Here is a 13975-nt window from a genome sequence, read left to right on the forward strand (position 1 = left end):
GTAACTCCAGGTTTAACTTTCTGAAAAACTGCTTTCCAAAGTGGCTGTGCCATCTTCTTGTAGTTCCATCAGCAGTGTATCTGGTTTGCCCACATCGTGAATGTGGAAGACTTAATACGGAAAGAATGGAAAGAATAGTTCTTTAAGCTTGATTTTATAGTTCAGTAGACACTAAAAAAGTACTTTCTTCTAACACTTTAATTAACAGCGCTTGCTTTTAGAAAAATGCCCTTTGTCCTCAAGGGATGTCTGCGATGCACTGGGAAAACATTTTAAGAAGGAAAAAGGCAAGAAGATTAATCTGCATTCAAATAAAAATACAGAACCTGAGGATTTTTTTTTCTAGTATTGTCATTACTGCAATGAACCAATAGGGATTTCTTAAGAAATGCAAATAGGTATTGTTTGCCATGAATAAGGCAATGTTATCTAAAGGTAGAGACGAAGTATAGGATCCTGTACAAAAAGTGAGATTTTTTGAGAGCAAAAAGAATTGGAGTGGGGCCAAGTGACTTAGGAAAAATAAAAAATCTATTGAAGTAAGCAAGAATAGAGCTTGTAAACCAGGGAGGCTTTGCAGGGAGGGTGATGGGTGTGCAGGCAGAGGGACCTGGGAGAGGGGCTGGTGGATTCCTAGCTGGTAAGCACTGAATCTGAGCTTCCAGCCCTGGAGTCAGTCAGCCTCCGTGGTCAATGCCCTTAATGACTACATGAGCATCCCTCTCTGCTCCTTTGTTTTCCTCACTTACCTTGTTTGACCACAACAGTTAAAAGCACATGAACCACCTCATGATTACAGTTTAAGTAAAATCAATTTCAGTAGTTCATCAAAGACACTTAATTAAGCAACTTAACTTACTTTTTAAATTAATCATGAGTTAACATAATATACTATAATATACCAAGGAAAATATGAGTTGAGCCAGATCATGTGGGGCCTTGTAGACCCTGTTACGAAGACTCAACTTCATTCCAGAGGCGGTGAAAAGCATTCAGTTTTAACCTTTGTGCTTTGGAATGTGCTTCTTTCTACTTGCCCCGAGGAGTTTGTATTGGAGGGAGTGGAAGCAAAACCTGAGACACTACGATCAAGGGGAAGAATGACAAGAGGTTGAACTAAGATCAGAGCAGTGGGGATGGATTAGAGGGGCCAGTTGGGAGTTAAGGAAAGACAGTTGGTTGTGGGGAATGAAGGTGAAGCAGGCACCATGTGAGTCTCTGGGGATTCTGCATGCAGCATGGGCAGTTTGGAGATATAATTCACTGAGACTGATTCTCATGAAATGAGATTTCACAATAATGAGTCTAGTTTTCTGGAGAAGAAAAAGTTTTGCGTTCTCCATTTTTCATCTCAGTTTTTCCTTGCAGTCCGAGAATTTTGTTTGGGCCAAAGCCATTTTTTTTTCATCAGGCATGTCATTTTTCAAAACAATTCCAGCAATTTCAGTACTTCCAACTTTAATTTATGGAAAGTCTATTCATGTCCCTCTGAGTCTTTATTTATTTATTTTTAAAGATTTTATTTATTTGTGAATAAGAGAGAGAGAGAATGAATGCAGGAACTCGGGGGCAGGGGGACTCGATCCCAGGACCCTGAGATCATGACCTGAGCTGAAGGCAGACGCTTAACTGACTGAACCACCCAGGCGCCCCATGTCCCTCTGGGTCTTTTGAACAAGCAGCATTGTTGTGCAATTTCCTGGACCCCTCAAGCTTGCCCAAGGGCTTGCCAGTGCCGAGCATTCAAGGAGAAAAATGACTCCGCTAGAAAATTGATGGCTAGGGGCGCCTGGGTGGCTCAGTTGGTTAAGCGACTGCCTTCGGCTCAGGTCATGATCCTGGAGTCCCGGGATCGAGTCCCGCATCGGGCTCCCTGCTCAGCAGGGAGTCTGCTTCTCCCTCTGACTCTGCCCCTTCTCATGCTCTATCTCATTCTCTCTCTCAAATAAATAAATAAAATCTTAAAAAAAAAAAAAAAAGAAAATTGACGGCTAACCTGTTGAAACCCTCTTGTGATTCCAGGCCGCCCTGGCAGGAGGCACCACCATGATCATTGATTTTGCCATTCCTCAGAAAGGCGCTTCCCTCCTCCAGGCCTTCGAGACCTGGCGAAGCTGGGCTGACCCCAAAGTCTGCTGCGACTACAGCCTTCACGTGGCGGTGACATGGTGGAGTGACCAGGTGAACCACCGGGGGTTGCGGGGGGGGGGGATTTCTTCCATTTAGTCCCCTAGCCCTTGCTCCCCTAGGAAATTGGTGATATCAGTTGCTTCCTGGGTGACTGGAAGTCAGAATTAGAGGGAGGACTTTTCCTTACATATTCCTTTGTACCTTTTTGAATTTGGAATCCTCTGAAGTATTATCAACTTGAAAAACTAAAAAATTTTTTAAAGCATATAAAGATGATAGGATACATCCTTATACCCATTCACAATAGCCTTTCCTAATACATGATCCAAGGATTGTAAAATCTTCAGCTGTAATTTTTTTTAAAGATTTTATTTATTTGAGAGAGAGAATGAGATAGAGAGAGAGAGCATGAGAGGGGGAGTGTCAGAGGGAGACGCAGACCCCCTGCTGAGCAGGGAGCCCGATGCGGGACTTGATCCCGGGACTCCAGGATCATGACCTGAGCCGAAGGCAGTCGCTTAACCAACTGAGCCACCCAGGCGCCCTTTAGCTGTAATTTTTAAAAGTACTAAACTTCTCAATTTTAACACCTCCAGGCTCTTTTAAGCAGTATTTTCCCACAGAGTAGAACTTGTATTAGAAATGTTTAATATCTGGAGAAAAGAAAGAAGAAGGGATAGAACAGGAACGTTTTGAAGGCTGCGTCCCAGGTGTACCCGCACCTGGTGCCCTTCCTGCTCCGTTCTCTAGCATCAACACGGGGTCAGATCCTTTCATGGTGGAGCTGAAACCAGCTTTCCTTATCTGCTAACCATTTAGGCCATGGCAGAAAGGACGACAGAATTCAGATAGAAAAGATAGTTTTGAGAGATGTTAAAACATGTTTATTTCTCCTCCTAAAAAACATGCATGTGTACTTTGGAAGAAATTTTTACTTGAATTTCAATTGCCAACAGTTTTTCCACATTGGACTTAATTCGGAAATCCTTTTGCCAGAAAGGGTTCACAAAGGTGATTTTATTTGAAGTTACCATGCAACTTATGTCCGCACTTCCCCCCTCGAAGTTGGGCTTCAGGAACCAAAATAATATAAAACAAGTAATTAATCTTTAACCAATGGGTCTGCAAACATAATAGCAAGGTTTACAGTCCACAGCAAAAGTTAATTTTTCTCCCAAAACACCATTCTAAGTGATGCATCTAATCTCTTTTCTGCTTTTAGGGTCTTCCTGCTTTCCTCCTTTCTCCCTCCCTTCCTCCTTCCCTCTCTCCTTCCTTCCTCCCACTCTTATTTTACAACATAAAGCAAAGATGAAGATGTTTGCCCTTACCAGTGTTTCTCACACGTTAATATGCAAATGGTTACCTGGTGGAATTGTTAAAGCACCAATTATGTTCAGAAAATGTATTCGTTTGCTAGGACTGCTGTGACAAAGAACCACAGACTGAGTGGCTTAAACAGAAATCTATTGTCTCACCATTCTGGAGACTCAAAGTTTGAGATCAAGATGTTGGTAGGGTTGCTTCCTTCTGGGGGCTGTGAGGGAGAATCCGGTGCAGGCCTCTCCCCGGCTTCTCGTGGCTTGCAGGTAATCTTGGGTGTTCCTTGATTTGTAGAAACAGCACCCCGTCTCTGCCTTGGTCTTCACATGGCATTCCCTGGTGTGCATGTCTGTGTCCAGATTCCCCCTTTTTACGAAGACACCAGTCATCTTGGATTGGGGCCCACCCTCACGACCTCATCTCTACTGATGTGATCTGCAATGCCTCCATTTCCAAATAAGGTCCCATTTTGAGGTACTCGGGGTGAGGACTTCAACATATGAATTTTAGGGGGTGCACAAGTCAACCCATAGCAGCAGATCTGGGACAGGGCCTGAGAATCTGCATTTCCGGCCAACTCCCAGGCGATGCCAAGGTTGCTGGTTCAGGTACCACACTTTCAGAGCAGTAAGGCTTAAGCCACCGTGCCTGTATTTGGAAGCCCGTCATGTGCATATGCTAACAATGTTTAAGGCATTTTTTTTCTGACTATAAAAATAATATACTCAAGGGACACCTGGGTGGCTCAGTCATGAAGCGTCTTGGGATCAAGCCCGGCATCGAGCTCCCCACTTGGTTGGGAGCCTGCTTCTCCCTCTCCCTCTGCTGCTCCCCCCGCTTGTGCTCTCTCTCTCTCTCTGTCAAATAAATAAATAAAATCTTTAAAAAAAATTATACTCATGGTAGAAAACTTGAAACTATAGAAAAGTAAAAAAAAAAAACCCCAAAAAACAAAAAAACCCCCCAAAACCAAAAAAAAACCCAAAACGAAAATGAGGCACTCTATATCTTGTCCTGCCCCTTGCTGTTGTCCCTTAACATACCTTGGAGCTCATTTCATCCTTCAGTGATGACCACTGTCAACATTTGAGCGTTTTTTCCGTTTCTTGATGAATACGCTGTATATAGGTCCGTTCAGCCAGCCGTCCATCCAGCAGATGGTTTCGGCATGGCCACCGCGGCAGGCACCGTTCCCGCGCACGGCAGTGGACAAACTCTGCAAAGCCCCTGCTCTCTAGTGGGGAAAGCCATGAGAAAGGAAATATATAATAAATAAAGCACCACAGAGAAAAGTAAGAAAAATTAGTAAGGGAATCAAAAGTGACAGAAGTGAGTCATCTGACATGTAACAGAGTCATTTATAAACATCACTGATTTAATAGAAAAAAATGGCATTGTTTTATTTTGCACTTTTTAATCAGCAGAAAGGTTAACATTTTTTTTTTCATGTTTATTAGTCATTTGTATTTACTGTTTGAATTGCTGGTAGTATTTTTCACCTGGCATGTTAGAGTTTTTCTTATTAAGTTAATAGACAACTAAAAGCAATCAATAATCCTATGCCTAGAACATGTGTTGGGTGTATGTGTGTGTGTATTAACATATAGAAATTCAAACAATTGTATTTGGTCAAATCTACCAATTTTTTCTTTGAAGTTTTTAGTTTTTATTGAGACTTGAATTGGACCTGCAAGGGTAGTGAGTGAGCATGTTTTGATCTTACCTTGTCCCTTACCTTTGGCACACCTGAATTCTCCTAAGGATTCCAACCTGTCCAGAGTCTCTCACGTCCCAGGAGGGGCCGGCAGCTCAATCCGGGTCTTCCTCCTCCATCTGAGAGCCCATCCTGCGGGTTTCAGATCTGAGTCCAAAGCCTTACCTCGCATTAGCTTTGATCCCTTTTAGAGACATGATTTCTCATGTTGCTGCCAAGTGGCTTCGTTTTCATTTTCCAAAATAATTTCCTCCCATCAGGAGATAGATGCTGAGGATTTTATGTCCGAGTAAAGAAATGAAGTACTTTGGGGAAAACTATGAACTCTTTCACGATTAAAAGCATCATACCAACAGCACTTCATCGGATGAAGTGAGGTCTAACCTGGGGGAAGGATCAAGGCCTTAATTGCATTTTTTTGGGAATTTAACTGTTGCCTTATTTTACTTAATTCTCTTCTGAATGCAACATCTCGAATGTTGAAGAGAATGTTGAAATTATTATTTGAACGAAAGCATGGCATTTTGTGTGTGTGTGGCTGTTGTTCCCCTTTTAGGTTAAAGAAGAAATGAAAATCCTTACCCAAGACAAAGGTGTGAACTCTTTCAAGATGTTTATGGCCTATAAAGACGTGTACATGGTGAGGGATGAGGAGCTGTATGCGGCCTTCTCTCAGTGCAAGGAAATTGGAGCGATTGCTCAGGTCCATGCAGAAAACGGAGACCTGATCGCAGAGGTAAGCATTTACATCCCAGAGCTTCGCCACAAATGAAACGGCCATCACTTGAGCCAGAGACAGTTGGACCCAAGTAGGTGAGCTCATTCTGTGCATTGGAAGAATGGAAATCCAGACATTCATGTCCTATGGCTTGGAAACACTTGACTCGGTTTACTTAAGTCCATGCTCTGACTTTTATTCAGGTGATATATGCATTGGAATGAAGATTTCCCTTTTTCAGATTAGCTATCAGATCTCAAACATGTTTCTCAAACAAATACTTTTCTTTGTGTATCCCAGCACTTTTTTTTTTTTTAGTAGCTCCACCTGCTGGTTCAGAATGCTAAAGTGCGGACATGAGTGGGCTCTGATGACTTAAGCAGTGTATTAAGTGCTGTTTAAAGCCCCACTCTTTTCAGAAACTGGTATTAAAATGTGCTCTGAAGGAATCTAGATGGGGTATTTATTTCTCATGGGAGTTCCATTATTAATGCCCGAAGGATACACTATCTGCAAGATTTAAAGTGCTGTCTCTTACCCTTTATATTAGCTGATTTTTTTTTTTTTCTCTCCCCAGGCTCACCTCCCATTAAAGTCAGGGAGAGTGAGGCTGGGTGGCCAGGAGGCAACCAGGGATCATGAGAAGCGAGCCTGAGCTGTAAATTCAAGCCGACCGGAGTTTAAATGGACTCCTCGTTTCTAGCTGTATGACACCGGGTCAGCCGTTTTCCCACTCCGAGTGTTGACTTCCTGCTTTTTTTGTAAGGAAGAAATAACATTTTGGAGTGGGAAAATGTCTCGTCCAATATCATTCGGTGGGTGGGACAGAGGGCAGCAAAGACTATGATTCAGTAAAAAGCACAGCTACTTACGTAATGTCATATGAGTCACTTAAAAATATTGGGAATTTGAATATTTGGTTTTATTTTATTTTGTACTGAACCAGCAATAAGAATGTGATTCAAATTACCTCCTATCTTTTTCAGCCTTTCCATCGAAATAATTTAATTGTGAAATATGTGTATGAAAAGCTAACATATACCAAGTGTCATGTTTATGTGTTAAAACTGTGTTTACCAAATACACACACACACACACACACACACACACACACACCTCTACCCCTAATAGGTCTGAAAGCCTGGCTGTGTATTTAATTCACAAGAAGATCATGGTACTTGTCATTAGTAGACCTTCCTCGCACATGTGTCTGTTCCCACTGTCTTTTTAGGGAGCAAAGAAGATGCTGGGGTTGGGGATAACAGGGCCCGAGGGCCATGAGCTGTGCCGCCCGGAAGAGGTGGAGGCAGAAGCCACGCTGAGAGCCATCACCATCGCCAGCGCCGTGAACTGCCCTCTCTACATCGTGCACGTGATGAGCAAGTCTGCAGCCAAGGTCATAGCGGATGCAAGGAGAGACGGTAATTCCTGAGCGACAAGCTCGCCTACAGCTCGGTAGTAGCTGAAGAGTGAGGTAAATCGGCCGCAGTTCCTGCTTTGCTTACGAGAAATTTGCAGGGAGGGGAGCCCGGGTGGCTCAGTCGGTGAAGCATCTGCCTTCCGCTCAGGTCATGATCCCAGGGTCCCGGGAGGGAGCCCCGAGTCGGGCTCTCTGCTCAGTGGGGAGTCTGCTTCTCCCTCTCCCTCTGCCTGGTGCTCCCCCTGCTTGTGCTCTCGCTGTGTCTCTCTCTGTCAAATAAATGAATAAAATCTTTATAAATAAATAAATAAATAAATATCACAGGAAGTTACCTTTGTAAAAAAAAAAAAGTTGCGCATGAATTTCCACAGCTCGTCTTCCTCCTTTTCCATTAACATCCTTTCTGTTTTCTTGCACCTTATGCGTGTCTAGTTGTATCCTTGTATCCTTCTTTCTGCTTCTGTGCCTTAGGTTATTTCTCCACCATCCTTGGAACCTCAGGACATTTCCTTCAGCCACAGGTCCCCCACTCTTTAATCTGCAGCCCACTTTTTAATCTGATGGCTAAGTGCAAACTCTCTGATTAATTTTAAAGAAGATTACCTGTCTCTTAGGCATCTCCATTATCCTCTTAGTACCTGAATCAGGATGGCTCAGGGTACACAGTAGATGCTCAACAAATTTCTTTCAAATTGAGTTGATTTGTCCCATAGCTCCCTGGGTATTAAAGCTATTAGAGCAATTATCCAAATAGTATTTTTATGACAATTATTTTAAGATTTTAAAACCAAAGCCCCTCCCCCCACCCATAAAATATAATAGACCCTCCTACCATGTGCTAGCATCATCTCACTTTTAAAAGTCAGGAAATCAGAAATAGTTTTATAAATCATCCTGGCTCTTTGTTTTCTTTTTAAACTGAAACCGACTGAACTTTTTAAAATATGGGTTATAAAAATTATGAAATTAGATTCGGCATGTCTTTAATTAACACTAACATTAATTTTGTCAAAATCGCTTCTTGTTGCATGAAGGTTCAATAAGGATTTTGTGCAAGTTGAATGCATTTTAAAAATGTAATCCATCGATAGACCTTGTGTTCAGAGTAAACTCAGTTTTACACAGGAGCCAATAAGGTCTTACTACCAACCATTTCTGGTTACTTCTCCCCACTCGCCTTCCCCAATAATATAATTTCGGTATAAAAGAGCACAGCAGTTCAAAAAGAAAATACTGCAATTTAAAAGTTACAGTATTAGTTTCTGCCACTAGGTGGCTCTGTTGCCAACTCTATGGAATTGGTTGTTATATAATTATTTGCTTTGTAAATCATGTGCCATGTCCTACAGCCTGTCAGTCAGGTCCATAATGTCAGAATATGATTTAAGAAATAGCAAAATCAGCAGAAATGGGCAGTCTTAACCCACATCAAGCTACGATTTTGACAGACCTGTCAGAAAACAGTTTGTTGATCTTAGGTATTAATTTTTTACTGGGATAGAGTTCCATTAGGTGCAGAGTAAAAGTCTAGAGAAGGTTTTTGGAATAAATCATGGGTAGAAAACTATTAAACTTAAGTATGGACATTTTAATTTTATTTTAAATTTTAAATTTTATTTTATTTTTTTGAATAGGTAAAGCATTTACATGGTCCCAAAGTCAAAATTATATATTAAAAAAAAAAGTATTCTCAGAGAAACCCTACTTCCTTCCCTAGCAACTTCATCCTCCACCTCATTAGTAATTATTTTTATTAATTTATTTCTGGCTTATCTTTATAGTGTTTCTCTTTATGAAAAAAGAATATATGCATATTCTTATTTCTCTTTCTTTCCTACTTGAAAGGTAAAGTAGTATATCTCGTGTTCTGTATTTGGCTTTTCTTTCTACTTGAAAATATGTCTTAAAGGTCAGCTCATGTTAGGTCTAGAGTTTCTCCATTCTTTCCTACGGGTGCAGAGTATCTCTGTATTTGTTCTAGTCCCCTACTGATGGACACTTGGGCTGTTTTCAGTCTTTAGCTCTTACGTATAAAACCACAGTGATGGCCTTATACATATGCTGTTTTATGTGAAAGGTGTATTCGTTTTCTATCACTACTGTAAACAGATTGCCATAAACTTAGTGGCTTAAGACAGCACAAGTGTATTCTCTTACAGTTCTGGAGGTCAGAGGTCTAACCCACATCTTACTGGGCTAAAGCTAAGTTGTAGGCCATGCTTGGTTCTTTTCCTGGAAGCTCTAGGGGGAGAATCCCTTTCCTTGCTTTTTCTACCTTCTAGAGACCACCCGCATTCCTTGGCTCACATTTCCCCTGCTCCATCTCCAAAGCTGCAGGGCTGGGTGGAGAACATTGCATATTCTGCTCTCCTCTGCTGTCCCTCTCTTCTGCAATTAATCCGGTATAAAGCCCCTATCTCAAGGTTCTTTATTTAGTCACATCTGTGAAGTCCTTTTTGCCACGTAGGAGAACATAGTCACAGCTTATGGGGATGAGGACATGGAGGTCTTTGGGGCACCATTATTCTGCCGGCCACAGAAAAGGATCCTCAGAGCAGCGTCCTAAAAAGTGGGACTGCTGGTTCAAAGGGTAAATGCATACATACTTTTTGGATACTGCTAAATCCCTTTCTAAAGAGGCTGTAAATAGGAAATATTTAAAATGTCAACCCAGATGTTCCAGCTGAGTCACACTTACTGTGGTAACACTTGTGAAAACCCTCTAATGTGCAATGGTCAGAGGCAGCCGAGGTCCAGAATAAATTGGCATAAGAGGTTTCCCACGCCTGGCATGTGATCAAGCAGGAACCCAAAGGGAGTAAGGGGTGGGTTGGGCATAAACAATGCCAGACTGTTCACATGGTGACTGTATCCGACAACCCAAGGGCAGATCCCTGGAGAGTCTAGAGTGACAAGAGCTGGTGGACCACACTGACCTTTTGCTCATTTATTATCTAACAAAATTTCAGAACATGAAAAAGCAATACACATCTATTCATTGTTATCATGTTTAAATAAGAAACAGTTCAGCCTTACAGATTTATGATATGCACATGTCCTATCTGTGAATACCTTTGCCAGCCCATTCTATCATCAGGGCCTTACCATCAGAGTGTGTCCCCTAGAATGCAGCATCAGCGTCCCCTGAGAGCTCGTTAGAAATGCAGAGCCTTGGACCCCATCCCAGACCCACTGAATCAGAATGTGCACTTATAACTAGAGCCCTAGGTGATTCATATGCATATTAAGGTTTGAGAATCACTGCTCCAGGAAGCACAAAAGGGATCCAATTATTAATTCTTTATTGTAGTAGCCTAGCAATACAATGCTATTAAGTTTGATGTCATTGTTGAATTGCCAACTATCTACCCAGAAGAGAGCAGCGTGAGTGTTAATGATTATATAACAACCAACATTATTTGTTGAGTACTTAATATGTGCCTGGCATATATTTTAATATGTCTTATATCATTTCTTGTTTTACTATATATTATGTCATTCGTGCATTTTAATGTATGTTATCTTTTTAAATTGTCATAACAATGCTTAAGCCAAGTTTTATCAGTTTTCTGACTGATGAAATTGAGGCTTGGAAAAGTTTGGTAAATTAAGCCCAAGATCACTTACTACTAGTAGGTGCTAAACCTGGAATTCAAGCCCAAGTCAGTATGGCCCCAAAGCCCCAATTTTTTCCATTACTGTCCACTCTGTTCAAGAAGAAATTGGTTTTACAGATTTGGGAAATGCAGATATCAAGTTTGTATTTAATTGGCTTTGGTTTTTGGCCTTACATTTAAAATTTTATTTAAAACATTATCATCATTTTGTTATTTTTTATCATTACTGAAAGAGAAACACATGGTTGGAGTGATGTCGCCAAGACGGTGACTTAGGTCGTTCCTGATTCCGCTCCCCCTCATAGGAGCAGCTAACATCTATTCAAGAACAAGACACACTGAGAGAATCCCAGAACACGGGGCTGAGGCTGAAGCACCCCCTGCCACAGAGACCAAGACAGACCGCATTAGGAGGGTAAGAGAAGTGACTACACGTTGACCACATTGCCCCTCCCCCAGGCCAGGGCAGCACCACAACTAGAGGTCTCCCTTGAGTCTCTGGTTCCTCCAGTGGGAAAAGAGAATCCAGGAGGAGAGCCAACCTCCCTCAGCATTGTGGGTCACTTTGGGGAGCCTCTACTCTGGTCTGACACCGTGAGGATTTCAGGGGAATCCGCAGAGCTTACCCACTGGGAATCTGACTGTGGGGGAAGAAGGGAAGGGCGGCGACAACCAGCACACAGATTTTGACAGAGAGTTCGTACCTGCAAATCCCAGACAGCAGCTTTGCTCATCTGCGGAGCCAAGTTGGGGGCACACTCTGGCCAGCGGACTCTGTGGGGGGCAGACCTGCCCGATTCACATCCCTAAACCAGGAGTTTTGCTGACCCTAGAGCCCGGTTTGCTCATGCCCAGGCAAGGAGCTGAGTCAGGGCCCCACCTGCTGTGGGAGGGCCTTCCGATGCCATCGGACAAGAAGGGCTGGCCACGACTCCCCGAAGCTGTGTGGCCTGGCAGTGCTCAAGCTCGGAGGCAAACAGGTAGAGCTGATCACAAGCAGCAGGTAGAGCTGATGACACAGAGCAGAGCCAGCAGCAGGCACGGAGGCTCCCCGTGCTGTGCAGACGCAGGAGATTCATTCAGAGCCAAGGCTGAGGGTAGCTCCTGACCCCTGCCAACCAGAGAGCCTGTTTGGGAAATTGAGAAGAGTCCAGAGCGACCCCCACCCCTCTTGCCCAGGCACTGGGGCTGAAACGTAGCCCCACCCGCCGTGGAGAGTCTGCTGGCCCCATCTGGCCAGAAGAAGTGGCGAGAACGCCTGAAGCTGCGTGGCCCAGCGGCTCTCAGACCGAGAGAAGAGCGGACAGAAGCAATAGTTTTCAGAGCAAAGCCAAAGGCACTGTCTGGCCAGGGAACTTGGGGTGCAGGTCGGCTTGAATTAAGACAACAAACAAAAAGCTTGACCAGTTTAGAGCTGCTTCTCCCCCTGTGCCTGGGCAAGGAATCTAATTCATAGCCCCACTTGTCACTGAAGACAGCCTTCAGCCTGTCTGACCGGGAGACGAAGCCAGAACACAGAGGAAGGGGCACAGCCCGTTCACCAGCCCTCCGCGGGGTGGCCCTGGGACAGAGAGCAGAGCAAAACCAGTCCCTTCCCCTGGCAGAGCATTCAGTGTCCACGCAGGCTCGATTTGGGCCCTCACACAATGAGCTGCAAAAGCCCTTCCCTCCAGGGCAGGGAAGCGAAGTCCTAGCTCCACCCCACTACTGAAGAGAGTACCCTGACCACCGAGTGAGCCTGACCGCAGCTTTCGGGTACCCACGGAGCCCACCCGTCAGCCTCACGTGGGTAGGGAACCAAGCCAGCCGTCCCATCCAGCTGTTCTCGGCCAGCAGCACACCCCCGCTCGCCCGTCCCTATCCGCAGACCTCACACAGTTGCCTCGGCCAAAAATGCACCATAACAGCAGGCCCCACCTGCCCAAAGACATTACCAGCAGACACACACAGAAATCTAAATTGAGCCAACTGGTGGATTGTTGCTGCCAAAGCAACCCTGTAAAGTCTGGAAGAGAACCCCAATTACTCAAACACACAGACACCAACATAAGGAATCGAGGATCAGAAAAAAAATCAGGTAAATACGACACCACCAGAGGAAACTAGTCAAGCTCCAATAACTGACCTTAACAAAATGAAGACCTATGCACTGCCAGACAAAGAATAATCCCCTTAAGGGAGTTTAGTGGACTACAAGCAGCGGACAGACAACCACATGAAACTAGGAAAAAGAGGCATGAACAAAACGAGAAGTTTGACAAGGAAATAGTAACCATCAACAAACAAACAAAACCCCAGAAATCTCAGAGTTCAAAAAATACAGTAATTGAACTGAAGAATTCAGTAGAGTTTCAAAAGTAGACTCGACCGTGCACAAGAAAGAATCAACAACCAGAAGATAGGACCTTTACCCAGTCAAAAGACTAAAATGGAAAAAGAATGAAAAGAGTGAACAAAGCCTATAGGAATTATGAAACACAACAACAACAACAAAAACAATATCATATTATGGGAATTCCAGAAGAAGAGAAAGAGAAAGGGACAAAAAGTATATTTAAAGCAAGAACAGCTGAGAACTCCCCAAACCTGGGGAAAGAAACGGACATCCAGGGGCTCCTGGGTGGCTCAGTCATTAAGCGTCTGCCTTTGGCTCAGGTCATGGTCCCAGGGTCCTGGGATGGAGCCCCGCATCGGGCTCCCTGCTCGGCGGGAAGCCTGCTTCTCCCTCTCCCACTCCCCCTGCTTGTGTCTCGCTGTGTCTCTTTCTGTCAAATAAATAAATAAAATCTTTAAAAATAATAATAAAATTAAAATTAAAAAAAGAAAAAAGAAACGGACGACCACATCTGTTTCTTGCTGAGTCAATTTTTCTTTTTTTTTTTTAACATCTTGGTCGTGCTCCTGGACTGTCTATGTTCATGACTGTCCTTCATAAGCTATTGCCATCCCTCTGCTTTCTTGTCTTCCTAAAATCTACCTAAACTTCTGGTCAGCTGTGGGCCCTCCTTCCTTCTCAGAGCAGCTGTGGGTCTTGCCCATCTCTCAGAAATCTT

At 43.5% G+C, this 13975-nt stretch overlaps 1 protein-coding gene and 1 long non-coding RNA gene across 4 annotated transcripts in view; one reads left to right on the forward strand and one right to left on the reverse strand.

The window, feature by feature from the left end:
- Positions 1–13975, forward strand: part of DPYS (dihydropyrimidinase) — a 74722-nt gene that overhangs the window by 12437 nt on the left and 48310 nt on the right. For all 3 annotated transcript variants that reach the window (XM_078072099.1, XM_036072596.2, XM_036072595.2), the window contains exons 2-4: positions 2023–2181; positions 5724–5903; positions 7117–7306. In XM_078072099.1, the coding sequence (XP_077928225.1) occupies positions 2023–2181; positions 5724–5903; positions 7117–7306 (529 nt within the window). The remainder of the gene's footprint in view (positions 1–2022; positions 2182–5723; positions 5904–7116; positions 7307–13975) is intronic.
- Positions 3009–5705, reverse strand: LOC118523157 (uncharacterized). The gene is made up of 3 exons (XR_004910965.2): positions 5189–5705; positions 4497–4687; positions 3009–4310 (listed from the first exon to the last, which is right to left on the reverse strand). It is a non-coding gene; the product is annotated as an uncharacterized LOC118523157 (long non-coding RNA).

Source organism: Halichoerus grypus, chromosome 5, assembly GCF_964656455.1.
Source record: "Halichoerus grypus chromosome 5, mHalGry1.hap1.1, whole genome shotgun sequence".
Lineage (NCBI taxonomy): Eukaryota > Metazoa > Chordata > Mammalia > Carnivora > Phocidae > Halichoerus > Halichoerus grypus.